Raw genomic sequence first — 19149 nt, 5'->3', positions numbered from 1 at the left:
CAATGGGTGAGACTCCACTCATGTAGTGCGCACAGATGCACGGACTTTCCTGTATGAAAGATGTGTGTGTGTGTGTGTGTGCACATGTTGTACAGCCTGTGTGTGTGCGCATGTTTATCATATTGAGCGGTGCTTTTTGTGCATAGCCATTTGTTGTGTGTTGTGGTGGTGTGTGTGTGTGTGTGTGTGTGTGCTCTGGTGTGGGTGGGATGGGGCGGAGGAGGGGCGGGGCGGGGCGGGGCGGGGCAGGGCGGGGCAGGGCGGGGCGGGGCACTCACAGCACTCCACAGGGATGGAGGAGGCCTGCAGGGACAGCACCTTCCCGCCGGGCTGTGGGATGTGCACGCGGAACACCACCCGCACGCGCGTGTTCTTGCGCCCGATGTCCGTCTCGCCCTTCCGCAGCTCGATGTCCGAGTTGCGCAGCTTCAGGATGCCTGCGCAGTCAATGCTGCCGAGACACAGCCAGAGAGGGTCAGGCCGGCCCCGTCAGATCCAGGAGCGAGCGAGCACACGCACACACACTCTCTCACACACGCGCACACACTCTCTCACGCACACACGCACGCACGCACGCACACACACATACACACGCACGCACACACGCACACAAACACACACACACACGCCAAGCCAATTCCCTTCCATAATTCTCAGATATTTCCCTTTTGGACTTGTTCCTGTAACTGGTTGAAAGTGTTTCTGATTTACAGTGAATCCATTACAAGAGACACGTACCTATTCACTTGGCTATGGAAGAAGGTGCAAATCAAAGTCACGCATATACATGTATTTTTTTGGAAAAAACTATTTCTATTTTTATGCTCCAGCAGCGGCATGCCACAGAGTGAGTAATGCAAGTCAGGAGCGGTTGAGACGAGTACCTGGCTGACATGTTGTTTTCGGGAAGGAGGGGGATTTCCAGAACCTTCGTGCTGGCGATGATGATTTCTTGGCTCGCGGTGGCGACCGTCTTGCCGGTGATCCTGTGCACCTGGTAGAAGGCGTGCGGTCGCAGGTAGCGGTCGTCGGCGGTCCCGATGAACATCTGCAGATTGATTGGCTTCTCGTTGTAGCCAATGAGCTGCAGAAGATGACAGAAAAAGTGCCCTTGTATGAATTAATGATGAGCTGCACAATTCCACGGCGTTGAGATGCATCTGCACACCTCCACCAGCCGAAACCGCACATGAACAAAGCTCAGATAACTTGGGCAAAGAGCAAAGATCTGGTGCCCTGGAACAGAACGGGTCAAAACCTGGTTCTGAACTACCGTGACCATATTTTCCGCCTCTGGTTTCCGGACTAAGAATCACACTGTACCGTATGTAACTATGACGGAAAGTATCTCTGTGACCCATACATACATTAGACCTCATGCCTCCAGGAGAAATCCAAAACAAGTCATAACTCAAAGAACAAAGATATTTATACCATGAAAAAGAACGGAAAGGAAGAAAGGGAGGGAGGGAGGTAGGGAGGGAGAGAAAGATGAAAGGTGCAAAAACCACGAGCAGGACCAGTCAAGCACGGGGAAAATGAGTCAGCCCAAAATGGCCTCAGATGCCATCCTAAGATTGTGCCCAGGGGGGCATGATCTCTCAGCGTGCCCCAGTGTGGTTTAGGACAAGCTCAAAGCCCCCATGTACAGAGGCACAGCACCCGGCCTGTAGAGACGCACAGTACCCAACCTGCAGGGAGGCACAGTACCCGGCCTGCCAGCCCTACTCCCAGGCACTGGGGAGGCATGAGGGCGAGCCAGGCAAGCACAGAGCTCGGCAAGGGAGCAGAGGCACACAGCAAAGCCCATAACCCAGCCCAACAACAAAACAGTTTTATTACTGCCTGTCCTTTGTGAGAACCAGCGAAGGTTGTGTTCAATTAATACCTTCCAGTTCAAATCAAAAGTGAGCTTGTCTCGTGTTGATTGGCGGGAGCTGAAGCTAGGCTAGGCTAGGCTAGGCTAGGCCAGGCTGGCTTAAAGGTCAGACAGCGCAGTCGCTACGGTAACTCAGACATTCTGACTCGCCAAATCTCTCGCTCCAACGTGTTGCAGTTTCCAGCACAGAGGGCGAGTGGTGGAGGATGCAGAGCAGACCGCGCAAACTGAGCGCGCTCAGACTCAGAGACGCAGGGCCTCGCCTCTGTCAGGGCGGTGACGGTTCGAGACGCTTTTTAAAAACAAACGCAGGAAAGCGGGGCCTGTCCCGGGACGGGGGTGATTTATTTTCGAGGCGGGACCCGTGGCGACCAGGCCTAATTAATCTGCAGGGTGTGTGAGGGGGAAAGCACGGGCACACCGGCACACCGCCGGGCGGCTGCTCAAACAGGTCACTGCGTTTATTTTCTTAGGTGCGACTGATGGAAACGACTGCTCCTGGCCACCGCTCCAGCGCACACAAACCCCTTCCTGTTTAATCCGAAGCCGTTTCCTGTCGTTTAAAGACCGCAGAACCGACGGCACCGAGGGGTGAGTTTGCATGCGTGTTGACAGAACATTAAAAAAGCGCTATTTTTTAAGAGGGCTGCAGTGCCAGGCGCAATTATCGCGCGTAAAAATTCCCCAGGCCTGGAACATGAAACGTTGCCCGGGAAATGGTAGAACCCATATTCCACGTCAACAGATGACATCACCACGGCAAACCTGCGCAGATTTCAATGAAAATGCGGGCGGTTCGCTGGCACCGGGCCGCAGAAATCAAGAGGCTGGCAGGCGTGCGGGTTTGCGTTGGGGGGGGAGCAAAGCCCTGAGCTCTGAGGCTAACCCAACCCCCAGAGCGGCCAGAGGAAGGCCTGGGGGGTCCCCGCTCAGGAAGGGAGCGCTCCAGTCCTGCGAGGGCCGGTCTGCAGCCCGCTGTCTGGTAGCCAGGATACGCCGCGACTCCCCTCTGACCCCGGCCCGCGTTAAGAGGCTTTCCGTCTGGACGAGCCGCGCTCGGCGTTATCGAGACGTTTCGGGCGTCGGTAGCGCGGCGGCTCACCGTGTCAGAAAGGCCCCGAAACACCTAGCGCGGCGCTGGCTCCGCTCGCGAACATTACTGCCAGGGAGTGTGATGGATGAGCACGTAACGGCCTTTAGTCACACCGAAGAAACACGGTGAGGCTGAGATTAATGGCCTCTCAGAGGAGCACAAAGCAGCTTTCAGGGTTTTCTTCGAACAGGAAAAAAACTCAAAAGTTCAATGTCTCGTTCATTTACGTCGTAAGCTTCATTTCTCATTTAAAAACAAAAAAATATATACGCATACTTTACTTCTGGTTTACTCGCAGACATAACCCTAATTAACTAGAAAGATGCTTTGGTCTATGTTAAGGTAAAACCTGACGTGTTTCTCACACACACACACACACACACACACACACACACACACACACAGTCCCGTACTGCCATCCTTATGAGGACTTCCCATTGACTACATTCATTCCGTAACCTCTAACCCTAACCCTAACTCTAACCCCAACCACTACATGCCTAAGCTTAACCCTAACCTTAACCTAATTGTAACCCTAACCCTAGCCCTAAGTCCTAACCCTAAAACAGCCTCCTGACCTTGTGGGGACCAGCAAAAGGTCCCCACAAAGATACATTTTCCTCATCTTCCTATCCTTGTGAGGACATTTGATTCGCACAAAGATAGTAGGCTATTACAAGTTCACACACACACACACACACACACACACACACAGTATATTCACTCACACAGACTCATGCACACACTCTATCCACGTGGATGCATCAGGGGACTCTGAGAAATCTACTCGGTGCAGTAATAAGTAGCTTCACAAACACAGTTATGTGAAGTGAATTAACACCACGTTACATCAGCAGCAGCAGCAGTTTATTTTCTTACTCATTCCCTTTGGGGCTCGTCCTGGCTATTTATTTATTCTGCCGTCTCCTCCATTGAATTCCAGCTTGAAAGAAGGCCCTTAATTCATCCCGGTGCAGCTCAGCCACAGAGGGGCAAGAGACTGCTGCCCTCAGGGGCTTCCCGGGGGCACAGGGGCAGGCTGGAGGTTCAGGTTATGATGCTGGGGGAGCAATGTGGACCATGAGCTTGAGAGACAGTGGGGGGGGAGGGGGAGGAGAGAGAGGGAGAGAGAGGCAGACAGAGAGAGAGAGAGAGACAGAGGGACATAAAGAGAAAGAGAAAGAGAAAGAGAGAGAGAGAGAGAGGCAGGGATGAAAAAGAGAGGGGGGGCATGGATCGGGGTGAAGGACTACAACACAATAATAATAAATGCTAAATAACCATGACTTTCAAATATTTTCAAAAAATCATCTCCACACTACACTTTGCATCCCGGCTCAGCACACAGACACAACCGTTTGCCATTCGGCAGTGTCTCAACTTGTTTGACTTTCCTAGGCAACAGCCTCCATCAAATACAAGCCTAGCGCAGCACACGGAGGCGGAGCCACCGCTGCACTTTAATAGCCTCGCAGGAGCGTCTGACACCAGCTGGTAAACAAGGCCTGATGAATCTGCAGTTATATTAAACTGGTGACATTAATACCGAGCCGCGAGGGCCGCCGCGAGGCCTCGGCGCTGCGAGAGCCAACTCCAAACCAAACCAAAATAAAACCGCGCGCATGTGACGGTCTAAATCGAGCGCGCTTTATTTCGGACCGCAGCATCTGTTCCGCTGATCCAGTGATAGCGAGGAGCGGCGCGGCATGGACCGACGGCTGGCCCGAGGAGACGGGACCCCTGGCGTTTCTGACGTCGGCCGAATTCGAAGCAGAAGCGAGAAACGTCCGCTTCACCCCGCAGAGCGCCCGGGGCTTCTGAGAGCGGTGTGTGTGTACGCGTGTGTGTGTGTTTCAGCGGCATTCCATTCCTGGCCTGGTGTAAACCTCGCTCCACCCCCCCACCGCCCACACCCCCCCGCCCCCTCCAGTAACACTACACTCTCCCTCGCTCAGAAACCCGCTGCTCCACAAAGGAAGCTGGCCAAGTTGTTTAGTTGTGTTTCGCTACCGTTTCCATGGCAAGGGTCAGCGTGTGCGTAAGTGAAAACTGCCACGGGGGGCGGGGAGCACTGGGACTCAAGGTCATCGCTGGTTCTGGCGGCAGGCTTGCCGTGCGTCGCTTTCTGATGATGTCACAGCGGGATTACCTGGAGACCCCACACAGGGAACTGGGTTAAACAAAAGCTCTGTGTCCTAAAACTTTACCATTAATCTTTATCACAGAGGCCGCCCAGCACTTTTAACCAGCGGTTTGTTTGTTGTTTAAACAAGGTCAAAACACACACACACACACACATACAGACACACACACACAGTACAGTGGTTCACTGTATCCAGCTCTTATCCATGCTTTCTAATCTTGCTCTGGCTGCCCTCTTGAATTTAGCGGGTGTTTAAATAAAACACTCTCTATGCATATCTTGTTTGCATCAAATAAATCCTAGGTCTTGATAACTTAATTATACAGCAAATAATTGTGCTTTTTATTTACCCAGCTTATCCGGCTCAATTTAAGTTTATTTGGAGTGTCAAAAATACTTCCTTGCAGATTCGTTTTTTTCCAGAAGATACCAAACAAGGTTAAAACCACATTGTTTCAAATCTAAAAGCACTAATTATGTACACAGACTGGACATTATATGAAGATCAATGCTTTAGTTTCCATTCCTTGCAGGGGAAAAAAGGAATAAAATGTGAAAATGTGTCACTGTCATGGAAACGACTGCATCATTTGTTTCTTGCAAGACATAACGTGTGATCTAGGCACTTGAATGCGTTTCTTCTGGAAATCCCTGAAAATAGGAAAAACTGATCTCATTTTAAAACATGAATCTCTCTAAAAGTCCTCACGTAAAATAATGAAATAAAAGACGTTCGTTATTAACACTGTTCACCCCTCCCTGTCTCTTTGGACGCAGCAGCAGAAACGGCACGTCCACCGTCACAAACAAACGTTCGTAAATAAAACATCTTGCCGATGCTACAGCAGGCGCGCGGTTTTTTTTTTTGTTCACCGTGTGAGCTTTGTTTTGAGAGGTCAGGCCCGGCCTTCCGGGCCCAGAGGCACGCACAGGCCACCGCACCGGATTCCCTTTGTGTCAGAAAACACAATTAAGCCGATTAAATATGCACAAGAATACCGCCGCCAGACAGGCTATGGGCTTACGGGTCTCCTAGCAACAGGTGTGACGACACGGTCTGCCCCGTGCGACGCTAACCCGAGTCGACGCGCCGGGTGAATTACCCGGCTCACACGGGCAGGCCGGAGCGCCGAGCTCTCTACCGCGAACCGAGCCGCGAGCGCCAGCGACCGATAGCCAAACAGGAAGCGTAGTCAGCGTCACGGTCCATATCGCAGCGCTCGGCTGCCGAGCTTCGACCAGCATTCACGTTTATCTATTCATATCGACCACACCCTAAATCATATTACATTAATTACAACTTTTTATGCATTTACATTGTATCCATTATACAGCGGAACAAACAAGCGTTACCTCAGGTCACGCATGTCCCCGATCAACCGCTTGTTAAAGCAGTTCTACACTGTTACACTCGTCTATAAGACATATAGGGCAGTTCTTTAAAACTGCTTTATTTATTTGCTGTACAATTTTCTTGCGGTTGAATGATTGGTATGCAGGAAGAGAAAGGCACCCAGTAGTAAAACTGAGAGGAATAAATGACCTATTTTCAGAGAAAGTAACAAACAAACACTCCACACAGCGAAAGCCGAATCCTCACATGTTAATTAGCGAGGAGGTGCAAGTCCCCATTTCGGTGGTGTATTAAAGTACTGGCTACATTGTGACTGAGAAGCCAAAGAATATTTTTTATTCTTTATGAGCCGAACACGGACTTGAGGAACTGAAGAGTTTTTAGAGTGCACATGCATCCTCACTCCACACACATCAGCTCTGAAAACTGAAAATAATGAAACTAGCTCGTCCCGACCCACCCCCTGAATCAGCACACTGCATCCTCTCCCTCGCTTTTAACTTTATAAAATATGTGTTATTCAGTGCCACAAGGTACATGTGATTTTGGGACAGTGATACGCACCTTCCTCTCTGTGAGACTCCACCCCAAGCGTGAATACACCATATCCTCACAATAAGTCACCCAACCTGGGCTGCATTTAGGGAGAAACATGGTATATGTACAACGTCTGCAAAAATTTGAATGAATGAATAAATGAATGAATGAATGAATGAAACCCTTAAACATCACAGTATTTACATAGAACTTTTCCAGATGCTCAAAGTACTTTACAGAGATGAGGGGGAAACTCTCCTCGACCACCACCAATGTGTAGCACCCACCTGGATGATGCACTGCAGCCATTTTGTGCCAGAACGCTCACCACACAACAGCGGAGGTGGACAGGGAGAGAACAACTTTTTGACCAATTAAATCAGGGGATGATTAGGTGGCAGGTTGAGAGAGTCAGGTCGGGAATTTAGCCAAGACACCGGGGAACCCCCTTCTCACTGAGTGTCATGGGATCTTTAATGACCACAGTGAGTCAGGACCTCGGCTTAACGTTAAGCACGAGCTTCTCAAGTTCCTTTTCACGTAAATGGAATCAGTAGTTGTCCCATTAATTTCAGATCAGAATCCAGGAAAAACTCACAACAATCATTCACCTCTTATCAGGCAATCATCATTTTTTGAATGCCAAATCAGATTGTTGGCTCTCACTTGCTAATTTTATTGCAGCTGGTTAATAAATAAAGCTGGTTTTATCGTGCGTCACACCTATTACTCCAAACAATGTTATTACGAGACTATTATAATGTTGATTTCAATAACTCTCAGGTTTGAGTCTCAAGGCCAGTTTTCTAAGATGCTAAATAGCCTATAACCAGTGGTAAGGGTTCTCCCCCCTCCTCAAAAACAATATTTTCTAGTATTATTTCCCTTTTCCTTGATTTTGTCACCTTTTCCACAGATGACACTGGCTCAGAGCTTAAGAGATACATCCAGTAGGACAGACTAAATTTGCTTCTCCCAAACACAGCTAAGATGCACGTTTCTGCTCAACTGCATGCTACTGTACTGTACACACAACAGTAGGGCAGTCATTTCAGGATAAAAGCCTGAAGTCGAAAAGTTGAAACTATGACTGATAATTCAGGTAGATTAAACGAACACATATTGATAAACGAGGCCTCTGATGATTAATTTATAAAGCATAAACGAGATGAAAAAACAGCTGCATTCGCCACTACTGTATTCTGCTAGGAACTGAAACCAGGCGGGCCAAGGTCCTCGGCCACACTGCAGAACCAATGAGAATGCGAGTGTCATTTTACAGAGACACACCTGCAAAATAAGGAAAGCCAAATTCCTCTCGCTAAAACCAGATCAACAAATGATATGATATGAATGCAAAGGTGTTCATTTTACATCTTATTTTTTTTGGCCTCGAAGCGCGCCAAAAATAAGCTTCTAAAGAATCTCCTAAAGAATGTGTTATGATAAAAAGAGGTGTGCTGCAATGCTGGTGTTCTGTGACCAATCAGTTTTACCCATTCAAATTCAAATATGTCCACCTGCCCAAATTTACCCAGGGGCTAAAATCCACCCGTAGAGCACCTAATCTGCCCTGAACTTTAAAAAAAGAAAGGGAACGAAGGGCAGATTTACCCTGGCCTTCTGTGAGTAATAGCAGACATGATGGCAAAGGAATCGCTTCAGTGAAGAGCTCCCATAATGAAAAGACCAGGACATTAACACATCACTTCACCACCACAGGGATCACACAGGCATTTCAAGACAGTGGCTGCTTTCCAAGTTTCACGGTCTGTCTGTAGTCGACTTTGAGGCTTTGGGGTGCTCTCGTCTGTGGTAATCACCAGAGCAGGGCTTTGTGCTTGCTGTGGAGACTGGGCCGGGTCAAGACTGCAGCACTGACGTCACGTTTTGGCAAAGTACACTTCTCTCAAACAGAAGGCCCTGGTCGTCCCTGAGGACGGGAACAGGACTGAGTAAGGCCCAGGTTTTACGCTTGGGTCTCTCACAAAATTAACAACAAAATCTCACAGTCTACATACATAGCCAGCTGCGTCATTACTACTTGTAATTTGGCAACCTCATGTTATAAGAATGGAAAAAAAAAATGTAAATCAACCAGGGGGAAAGGAAGCTTTTGCAGAGAGAGAGAGAGAGAGTGTGTGAGCTGAACAAACCCTATAGTTTCACATCTAAATTATGCATCTCCACACATGGCAGGCTGAGATCTGGAGCAGCAGTTAAGAGGGTTAACCATTAACTGGGACTGATTTCGGGATAAGGATCCCTCCGTGGAACGACTCGCTGGACCTGGGAACTCGAAAAGGACCCAGGGCCACCCTGTTACTCCGCAACGGGACGGCCAAGGAACCTGCTCGAAAACCAGACCATGTTGTTGCCGCTTAAGGACATTCTGGGGGCACAAGGTTGTATGCGACAGGCCCCGCCCTCCAGGGTGACCCTAGTAGCGTTCAGAGCAGTGTCCAACACAAAACGTTTGGTGCTTGACGGCGGGGGGGGGGGGGGCAGATGCCAGTATGCTCACCTTCAAACAGGCCTTTTAACCGGATTCAGGCGAGCGCAACTAATTACGCTACTTAACAACGCGGAAAGCAAGGCAGGCATCCTGTATAGTGTGCCTGTATAACTGTATAGTGTGCATGCATTTCAATTCTGAAAGATAAACAATTGTAGCCATAGCAAACCAGCAAACTCAAACTCAAAAACTCAATATGGCAGCTTTATCACAAGTGTTATCACAACAGCAAGTACATATTTTAGGCCTATGTACTGCACCTATGTACCTACAGGAAACATATGCCGAACTCTTGAATTTGTATTGCTTCTTGACAAACCTTAAACAGCACAAGACACAGCTCTATGTAGTCCAAATTGACCAATATGAAGCACTTGGATGTTAATCTAAATTTGAAACCCCCAGTGGGCCAATATGCAGGATTCATAACATCCAGTTTAAGGTGGTCATCCTCCCTATGCTGACATAACACTCTTTATAACAACACAGCAGCGATTCCACCTTAAATAGGGTTTGCAACCATGCCAGGATACCACCACCAAACAAAAGGCCATGGTCCCCACATCCATGAAATATTCACCACCTTTCTGCATGGATCTCCGCAACTCGTAATGACAGACAAAAGCAGCTGTAAACTTAGCTGTCCCTGCTGTCGAGCTGCATGACATTAATGCGTGGGTAATTTTACACTCCCACCACAGCCAGTTCCCCCTGGCCTTCACGATAAACTTCGTACACGCGTTAACCGCTGCACCTTCCCTGCTTCGGTACTGTTTGTCATCACGTTTGCCCGTTTCATCTGCAATGAGTGGGCGTGGCCTACAATGACAAAAAGTCAGGATCGCAAGTTTCCACGGCGACCGTGTGACAGGCCTCTGACTGCACATGTCACGGATTCCATCAGTCCGTGTGAGGTTACAGGGGAGGGGACGGGCGCTTTTTACAACCCTTTCACCTGGACCCGTCTCCCCTCAGCTTCTCCGAGGCCCGCTTCCAAAAACGGGGAGGAACGGACGAGCCTCTGACTGAACAGCGGCGTGAGAGGGGGGTGCTGTGAGTTCGGCTGGCCCCGTGGCGCTGAAGTCGGGTTCTGTACCCCCCCCCCGTCCGCCCGGACCGCGAGGGACAGTCGAGCCGGTCGTTCAGGTGCGGGCGACCTACCTGCGCCTGATTGGGAGACGGTCACATCACCCCGTTTTGAGGGCGCTCACCTTGACCACGGGGTGCCCTCCGGAGGCCGCCTTGACCGCGCCGCGGCTCCCCTCCGTCTCGTAGTGCGCCCGGTGGTGGGCCTTGGGCTGCACCTCGATCTTCAGCTCGCACTGGCCGAACTGGCTGGGCAGGGGCCAGTCCAGGGGGGGCAGCGACGACGTCCTGCGGGGGGGGGGAGAGACCACAGTACCGCTGAGAAACAGAGCTGGGGCACACCGCGGCCACAGAGTACCGCGCTGACATCATTACCATCACTGCCCGCAGGACCACAACCGCTGTGGCTACGCTGGGGCAAACGTAACGAGCGATTAAAATAAACAACCCACAGAGCCACAGGAGAAAAGCATCACAAATGGTTCAGCTCCATCTGAGAATAGAACCGATCGTTAAATAACTGTAACTGTAACTGAGACAGCACAGGTGTTAATTTCTCAAATGGGAATATCCCGACATGTTGCTGCGGTTGATATGGACATGAGCTCAAATTTTTCTAGAATAAATATGAGTATAATAAACGAAGAAACTGGCAAACGCTGGAGAACTTTGGAGATATAGGCTAGGGCGACACTACCTGAACAGAATCATTTTCACTGAGGTAACAGTCAAATTTGAAAAGAGGCTTTCAAGAAAAAAAAAAAAAAAAAACTTCCACACCTGAACCTCTCAAATACCCTCTCTGTGCTCAACTACATTAATTTCTGTTCAATTTCGAGAGAAACATCAGAAGTTATAACATCAAAAGTTCAGAAAGTGGTGCACATCGGAAGGAAAGCCAGTGTTTGAGGCTTTTAAAACTACTATCAAAGAGAGAGCCTTCACCTACAGTGAAATAGTCTCACATCAAGGACGCCAAGGAAAGATGTCGACATTTTGCGCACTGATATTAACTTAAGCCACAAAATTCCTCTCACTTAACCACTGCGGCTTCCGTGTGTGTTTTGTCAGCTTACAGGAGTACAGGAGAAATTTGCATCCATGGCAACCCCTTTTCGGGGCTTTCCTAAAAGAGGAAATCATGTTGTTCATGAAGGTGAAACCTGCACGCCGAACGTCAAACACATGAGCCGAGCAGGTAAAACGAGACTCCAGCTTCCTTACCGGCTCTTCCCACTAAATGAACACAGCATGGCACACACAGGCTGCTGATGCCGCGGAATATCATACGCAGAGAATCCTTAAAAGTGAACGTTATTGGCTTTGTGAGAAGCACAGTACTCTGATACGACTTCACCTCATCTGTTCACTATGACAATTCACTATTCACTATTATTGACGGTCTGTCAAATTCGCGACAGCAGCAAAGGAGGATAAACACACTTTCACAATACGTCCTGTTTTAGCTCCTCTGGTGTTTATCAGGCGGTGTGGCAGCAGAACTGCAGGGTTAATAGGGGCAGTGCTCCCAGCCAGACAGGCATGACCTGGGAAGTGTGTGTGTGTGTATGTGTGTGTGTGTTTGTGTGTGTGTGTGTGTGTGTGCACTGTATGAAAGTGTGCATGTGAGTACTGTATGTGTGTGTGTGCGTGTGCATATGTGTACTGTATATGAGTGTGTATGCGTGTCTATACATGAGTATGGTGTGTACGTGTGTGTGTGTGTGTGTGTGTACGTGAGTATGCATGTGTATGTATGTGAGGAGGACAGGCAGGAAACCTGAAACTGTCCCCCTGCCTGAAATAGTGCAACCTTTCCCCGCCAGGCCCAGTGACGTCCAGCACCAATTACCCTTAAAATAAAACAAGATCTTCTGCACTAACGAGCAAAGCCTTGCAGAACTTATAAACTGCAGCCGTCTCTGACCTTGGCGTACGCAGTACACACTGCACCTACCTCATCCCTGCACGGGGCCAGCCATCTGTACTAGTTCAGCAGCTATTCTGCCACAGGTCCGAGAAGATTTCACTTGAATGAAACGGAATGTCTCAATCGGTAAGGCAACGAGTGACTGAATCACACATAACTGTTTGCGTCTCGAGTAGGCCTATATTTTATATGAAGACACTGCTCATTTGCCCTGAAAAACCAGTGGAATGACAGCCCCAGTAATCATGTTTGAAAGAGAGGTCAGTGGCAGGACTGGTGTCTAAACAAGCAGTCTGCCGTGGCTCCCCACCGTCATGTGGTCTCAGACAAAATTTATGACGTCAGGGGCCAGTGCGTACAAACAAGGCGATCCCCGCTGGCCAAACCTTCGAGAGCGGAATTCTTCAACGCGCCCGTCCCCTGTCGTCCCAGTTTCAATGAGTGCATTCAAGAGCACCAGCCAACTGTGATGAGACAGAAGGGCTCTGCCAAATGATTACACACACCGCATTCACCGTGCCTCTTTCCAATTCATCACGGCCTAACCATAACACTATCAGCCATGCTAAACCTGCACCGACATAATTCAAAAAGAAAATTCTCGATAACAGTAAAAGAAATTAATGATAATAGAAGTAATATCTTACTGTAACACATAGTAAAATAACTGATAGAGAGATCCTACATCTGGCTTATTAAAGGGGCTGTCCGTCGTTTCTCATTTCAAGGATGTTTATTAGCTGTAGACATTTATTAAATGTCTGCAGCTTCCATAAAACAAATTTTCCATATGAAAGCATAATAATTCTATAAAATAATAAACTCACAAGTTCTAGCAGCCAGACATCTGAGCTTTGGCAAAAACGCTCAATTTTTTTTTTCTTTGCCAGCTTTTGAGGGTGCTTTCATATGAAGAAAGTACAGTCACATAAGAGTCGCTGAGTCCTAAACTAAGGTTTCAGTTCAGGATTCTGACGTACTGTGTATGACCGCTATATCGATATGATTTACTGTTCTTTACTGGGAAATGCGTTCAGTCATCTTCCCTGAATCTTTCTCAGACACTGGGCACTGTGTGAGTGGCGGGGGGTCAACTACTCTACAAATACCACTGTCTGTGAACTGGAGTAAAAAAAAACATAATCCAGATGAAGGGCTAGAGTCTGTCGCAGCCCACCCAGGAGCAGCAGGTGTAGAGCAGCTGGGTTTCATTAGAAACACAGGAAGTTCAATTCACCAGCGACATAAATCCAAAACAAAAAAAAACCCAATACAATGCATGAGAACAGAGATCAACTTGAACACAATGAACTATATCAGTTAACCATTTACCGTTTAAGAACAATTCAGAGTTTGTCACTCCAACACAGGTCTGTACACTGTAACACACAGGCCAGTTCACTCTCTCACAGACCCGTTCACAGATGGGCTGTTCCGCTCTCTCCATCATCCCCGACTGCAACCGGCCCCTAAGCTCCTAAAGACTGCACCGAACGGCCCGGCCAAAACCGATAACCGACACGCCCCTGACAGGCATTCAGCCTTTGATCTGCTAATATCGGACACGGTGTTCCACGCTCTTATCTGAATGAGATCTGCTCATAAATAATCCAGCCACTTGTAATTACACTCTCCACGTCGTCAATGAAGGAATTCAGCCTTTGCTCCACATGCCTTTATATGGTGACATCACTTAGCGAAATAAAACATTTATCATCTGTAATCTTCACATGCACAGTTGTGCTTTTGCCTGCTGCAGATAAAAAGCAGCATCAAAGCAGACGAATGGCCTACTGATAGCGGCCGCCGTGACGTACCTAAAAATGGGGGAGTGGCCCGGTTTGGGCTTGCTCCAGGTGAAGTGGGAGGGGACGGAGAGGAAGTGCTCGGCCGGGGCGTCCTTCTTCAGCGCGTGCGCCGCGTCCTCCACGGGGGACTCCAGAGAGGGCGACACGCACCCCGGGTCCTCCAGCACCATGTCCACCTTCCCCCCGAGGGGCGCCGACCGGTCCTGAGAGGTGCGGCGGGTTTTGGAGGGGATGTCCGCCTCGGAGGGGCAGCACTGGAAGGGGGACACGCCCCCCGAGGGGCTGCCGATCCAGGAGTCCTCGGTCACGCTGCCCCGGGGGGAGTGTCCCGGCGTGGGGGCGGGGGAGTGGTGCGGGGAGGCGGAGCCGGGGTAGCAGATGTCGGCGCTGGAGTGGCGCCTCTTGCCGCAGGGCGAGGCGGGGCGGGACGAGGGGCGGGACTGCGGCCTGGGGCTCAGCCAGTTCTCGTCGGTGACGCTGGTGCGGGGCGACTGGCAGGGCGACTGGCGGGGGGACAGGGAGGGGCCGAAGGCGGGGTGCGGGTGCTGCCACGCCTCCTCCCCCAGCGTGAAGCGGGCCGCCGCCTCGTTCAGCTCCGAGTCCACGTCGTCGTACACGTGCGAGAAGGACTCGCACGACGAGGCGTCCGAGAACCAGCTGCGCGACGACAGGCTGCTGCAGGGGCTGGGGCTGAGCGACGCGTCCCGGTACGAGTAGTCCAGCGGCAGGTACAGGTGGTCCCGGGACAGGGGCCGCTCCTGGAAGTCCCCCTCGGGCCCCGGGCCCCGCAGGTCGTCCTCGCCGGCCTCCATGTCCTGCTGGCAGTTGGGGGAGATGGAGGTGATCTGGATGCTGGGGCACTCGAAGGCCTTGTGGCCCCCGGCGGGGCTGTACCGGGGGCCCGGGGCCTCGTAGAGGGAGTCGTAGGCTTTGTGGGGCTGCAGCCGGGGGGGTGCCGAAATGACCGGGGAGTGCGTCTGGAGGCCATGCCGGGGGATCCCGATGGGCTGGTTCACCACGGACTGCGGCTGGCCCACGTTCAGGATGTAGAACGCCGGGTTATCATCCTGCTCAAGATCTGAGTGACAAAAAACAACAACGTACACGTCAGAAAAAACTCACGACATTTTCCAAAACAAAAAAAAACTTACTTTCTTGAACCAATGTATGGCTTACACTGCATAAGTGTAGACAACCACACACGCGCACAAATGGTTACACACACAAGCACGTGCACACGTACACACACACACACCCACAGAATACAATTGGCACAGAGAAGAAAAAAAAAACATTTCTTTCAAGGTCCAAGCAGCACTCTGGTACCAAAACACAGATAAGACATATTAACCAGTGTATTTATCTCACTCATTTATCAGTGAGGTGCGGAACTGGCCTTGAGCTAATGGAGCTGGCTCCTGCGTCCAGAAACGGAGGCTTTGCCACAAAACGAGACGTACGACTGGTGACACAACACAAGCAGCGTGGGGAAGGGGTGGAGCGGGGGCGGGGGCCCGGGGGGGGGGCGAGCCGTCCAAAGGGGACAGCCGACGAACGCGGGTACTCAGGAAACAAATTCACACAAGCGTGCGCGCTGGCGGCTGTCATCGCCGGGGCGCTGCCGTGCTATTTATAACGCCCCTCGCAGATCGCCCGCCAGCCCCGCCCCCCCGCCCACACGCCGGCCCGCTCGCGGGACGAGCACACGGGGAACAGACAAGGCCGCGATTCTGCGCTCGGACCCCGCTGACAGTAACCCGCCACGGGCCGGCGGACTGGAGACGCCAACCGCCCTGCGCCAACAGTCAGCGGAGGCTAGCATGCGCGCCACCGTGACACCACGCGCACGGACACGCAGAAGCCGCACTGACGTTTCATACCGTCGCCCGGGCAACTTCAGCCACGACACGCCTCTTTCACGCAAACCATGCACATCACTCTGATAAACTTATCAGAAAACAGGTACTACAGGTACGACCGCTAAAAGGATAGCATGCTAGCCAGCGCCGCCTGCTTTAAACGGTCTCGATCAGCTGTAATATTTTTAGAAATAGTGAAGGACTTCACCACCATACTCTCACCTAAGGCTGCTCCCTCCTAAGCATGCCATGACATGGGCTTGCGATGGTGTGATATTCCAATCTTGGAGAACTCCGCAGTATCCACAGATTCACAGCATTAATGATTTAAAAATTATGCACCGTTATGAATAAATTCATCAGTATTAGCATGTTCGTACCCTCACATATGAAATCATGCAGCCCAGTGTTTTCTGATCACGCAGAAGTATGTTAACGTTGGTATTCAAACTAAGTAATTCTCAACATACATTACATAAGATTACATTACATCACATGTATTTGGCAGACTCTTTCACTAATGGTTGCGTAAAGCAGTCAAAATGCACGCCATCCCCAGAAATACGGATTACCAAAGCAGTCTGATGATGCCTCACTTCAACTGATGCGAGAGCCCTTTGCTACATTCTATCACAGAGATCCCAAACGAAGTAAAAGTAACAGTGAACAGTGTAGGGAGGGGCATGCATGATAAATGACATCGGAGCATAGCTTTGCTAGCTGTACACTAAATCCCACAGAGGTTCCTCTCGCTGGATCTGTGGACCCCATCCAGTAGAGACGCCAGGGAAGCCCACCCACACGTTCCGAGCGCGTGCTGTAACACAGACGCCAACCGAAGGCAGAGCTAGCGCAGCTCATTTGCAGGCAAAGCATAAAAACCAACCATCCTTTTCTTTAACAAGACTTGATCCACAGCTGTCATTAAGTACGACCAAGAAATATATACAGTGCTGTATGTTGTCCATTGGAGCACTGATTCCATTTTTATCACCACAGCAAATTGTCAAGTTTGTTTCAGTCGAGGGATCGTCTCTCATGGGGAGCGTTTCCTCCTCGGCAACACGCTGACTGTGCCTCTGCTTGAGGTCATCTTATCTGCCAGAATCGGCACACACTTCACATTTAGCATCCCCCTCATCCGAGCTCTCCACCAAACCCACTCTGCCCAGCTGGCACCAGAACGGTAGCCATACCATGCACCAGAACGGTAGCCATACGATGCACCAGACAGGTAGCCATATGATGCACCAGAACAGTAGCCATACCATGCACCAGACAGGTAGCCATATGATGCACCAGAACAGTAGCCATATGATACTCCAGAACGATAGACATACAATGCACCAGAACAGTAGCCATACGATGCCCCAGAACAGTAGCCATATGACACTCCAGAACGATAGACATACCATGCACCAGAACAGCAGCCATACAATGCACCAGAACAGTAGCCATTACAGGCATTTAGCAGACGCTCTTATCCAGAGCAACTTTTACATTGTATCCAATTATACAGCTGGATATATATACTGAAGCAATAGCCATACCATGCACCAGAGCGGTAGCCATTCGATGCACCAGAACGGTAGCCATACCATGCAGAAATGATGGCACTGGAGGTCCAGGCCAGGTGCTCTCTAGTCAGGCAAAAGGAAAGTGTGGACGGGCTGAATGGCCTGTTCTGATCATTATCTATTCTTATGCAGTTGTGCTCAGAGTCAGGATAATCTGCCAGCACAAATGACAATTCGCAGACGTACAGTGTTTGTATGGGATGTCCTCCAGCAACAGTGAACAGTGAAGTTTTAATGGTGTCACGCAGCTTGGTAGCTCTAAACACAAACTGAAATGTTCAACATGTTCATTTCATAAAGCACTGCTGCTGCCAACTGAATGGCTTTGTTACCTCTCACTCTGACACAGAGAAAAAGTGAGCCTAGTGCTCTGGGCTTCTGGAACAAGGACTCAGCAGGGCACTTGCGAAAGTGCAGGTTGCTAATGTGTTCACGTCACCTGGCAAACAGCCCCTCTTTTATAAGCCTATTCAACGCTGAGTAGGATCACAGCACAGACCAGCAGTCACCTCAGCACAAAGGTAAAGGAACTGTTCATATCCTCGTCTGCCATTTAAAAAGCTGAACAGACGGAGAAGAGGACGCGTTCCTTATCACGTAGCAGAATATACACAAATTGTACCAAATTCTCCTTGGTCTGTTACCTTCCGGGAAATTATATTTGGCTCGAGTCCCTCTTAAATGGCTATGCTGCATTCGGTTCTACGAACAGAAATTAAAATCGATTCTAGCTGAAACCTGGAGTCAACTTACTGTCACAACATCTTCTACAGCACTGTAAAAATTGAATGTAAAAATGGCCATTAATTCCACTGATGAGCACAAGACTACACATATCGTCAGGGCGAGCCGGCTGTTTCCAGGGCCTGAGTGACCTCACGAGAGGGACACAGCACAGCATCATGGGATTGTCAACCTGTGGCTCCAAAGAGCCAATTACGTCTGATCTTTATCTACCAGCTGGTGACCAATTAAACACCTTAGAGCTTCAAACTGAACAAAAGGCCTTAGAGATCCAAAGACCCAATAACAAGTGAGCTGATCTCAGCCCAGCCTCAGTGCTGCTGAACGCGACTGTACCTGAGACAGTGGTTCTGCCCCGCCAGGAGAAGAGGAAGAAAGCCCTCAGGACTGTGTGCTCTCATGATTTCTCCCTCCTTTCCTCCCTCTCTCTCTTCCTCCCTCCCTCCCTCACTCCCTCCCCCACCTCGTTTTCAGGAAGAGGCGTTATTAATAGAAGCCCAACACAGACCCCAACGTGTCACAAGACACGAGCATCCCCTGACTAAGACGTCTGAGTGACTGGGGGGGATGACTGGCGGGATGTGGTTCAGCAGCCCGGGCTCGGAGCAAAGCAAGGAGCTCAAT

The 19149-nt window shown here is 50.1% G+C and overlaps 1 protein-coding gene across 3 annotated transcripts in view; it reads right to left on the bottom strand.

The window, feature by feature from the left end:
• Nucleotides 1-19149, bottom strand: part of LOC135242482 (nuclear factor of activated T-cells, cytoplasmic 3-like) — a 61570-nt gene that overhangs the window by 25759 nt on the left and 16662 nt on the right. For all 3 annotated transcript variants that reach the window (XM_064313536.1, XM_064313535.1, XM_064313537.1), the window contains 4 exons: nt 14355-15423; nt 10733-10895; nt 885-1084; nt 279-451 (listed from right to left, as the gene is read on the bottom strand). In XM_064313536.1, coding sequence (XP_064169606.1) covers nt 279-451; nt 885-1084; nt 10733-10895; nt 14355-15423 — 1605 coding nt within the window. The remainder of the gene's footprint in view (nt 1-278; nt 452-884; nt 1085-10732; nt 10896-14354; nt 15424-19149) is intronic.

Source organism: Anguilla rostrata, chromosome 16, assembly GCF_018555375.3.
Source record: "Anguilla rostrata isolate EN2019 chromosome 16, ASM1855537v3, whole genome shotgun sequence".
Classification (NCBI taxonomy): Eukaryota; Metazoa; Chordata; class Actinopteri; order Anguilliformes; family Anguillidae; genus Anguilla; species Anguilla rostrata.
Note: the sequence above shows the minus strand (reverse complement) of the source record. Positions and strands in the feature narration are given on the sequence as shown.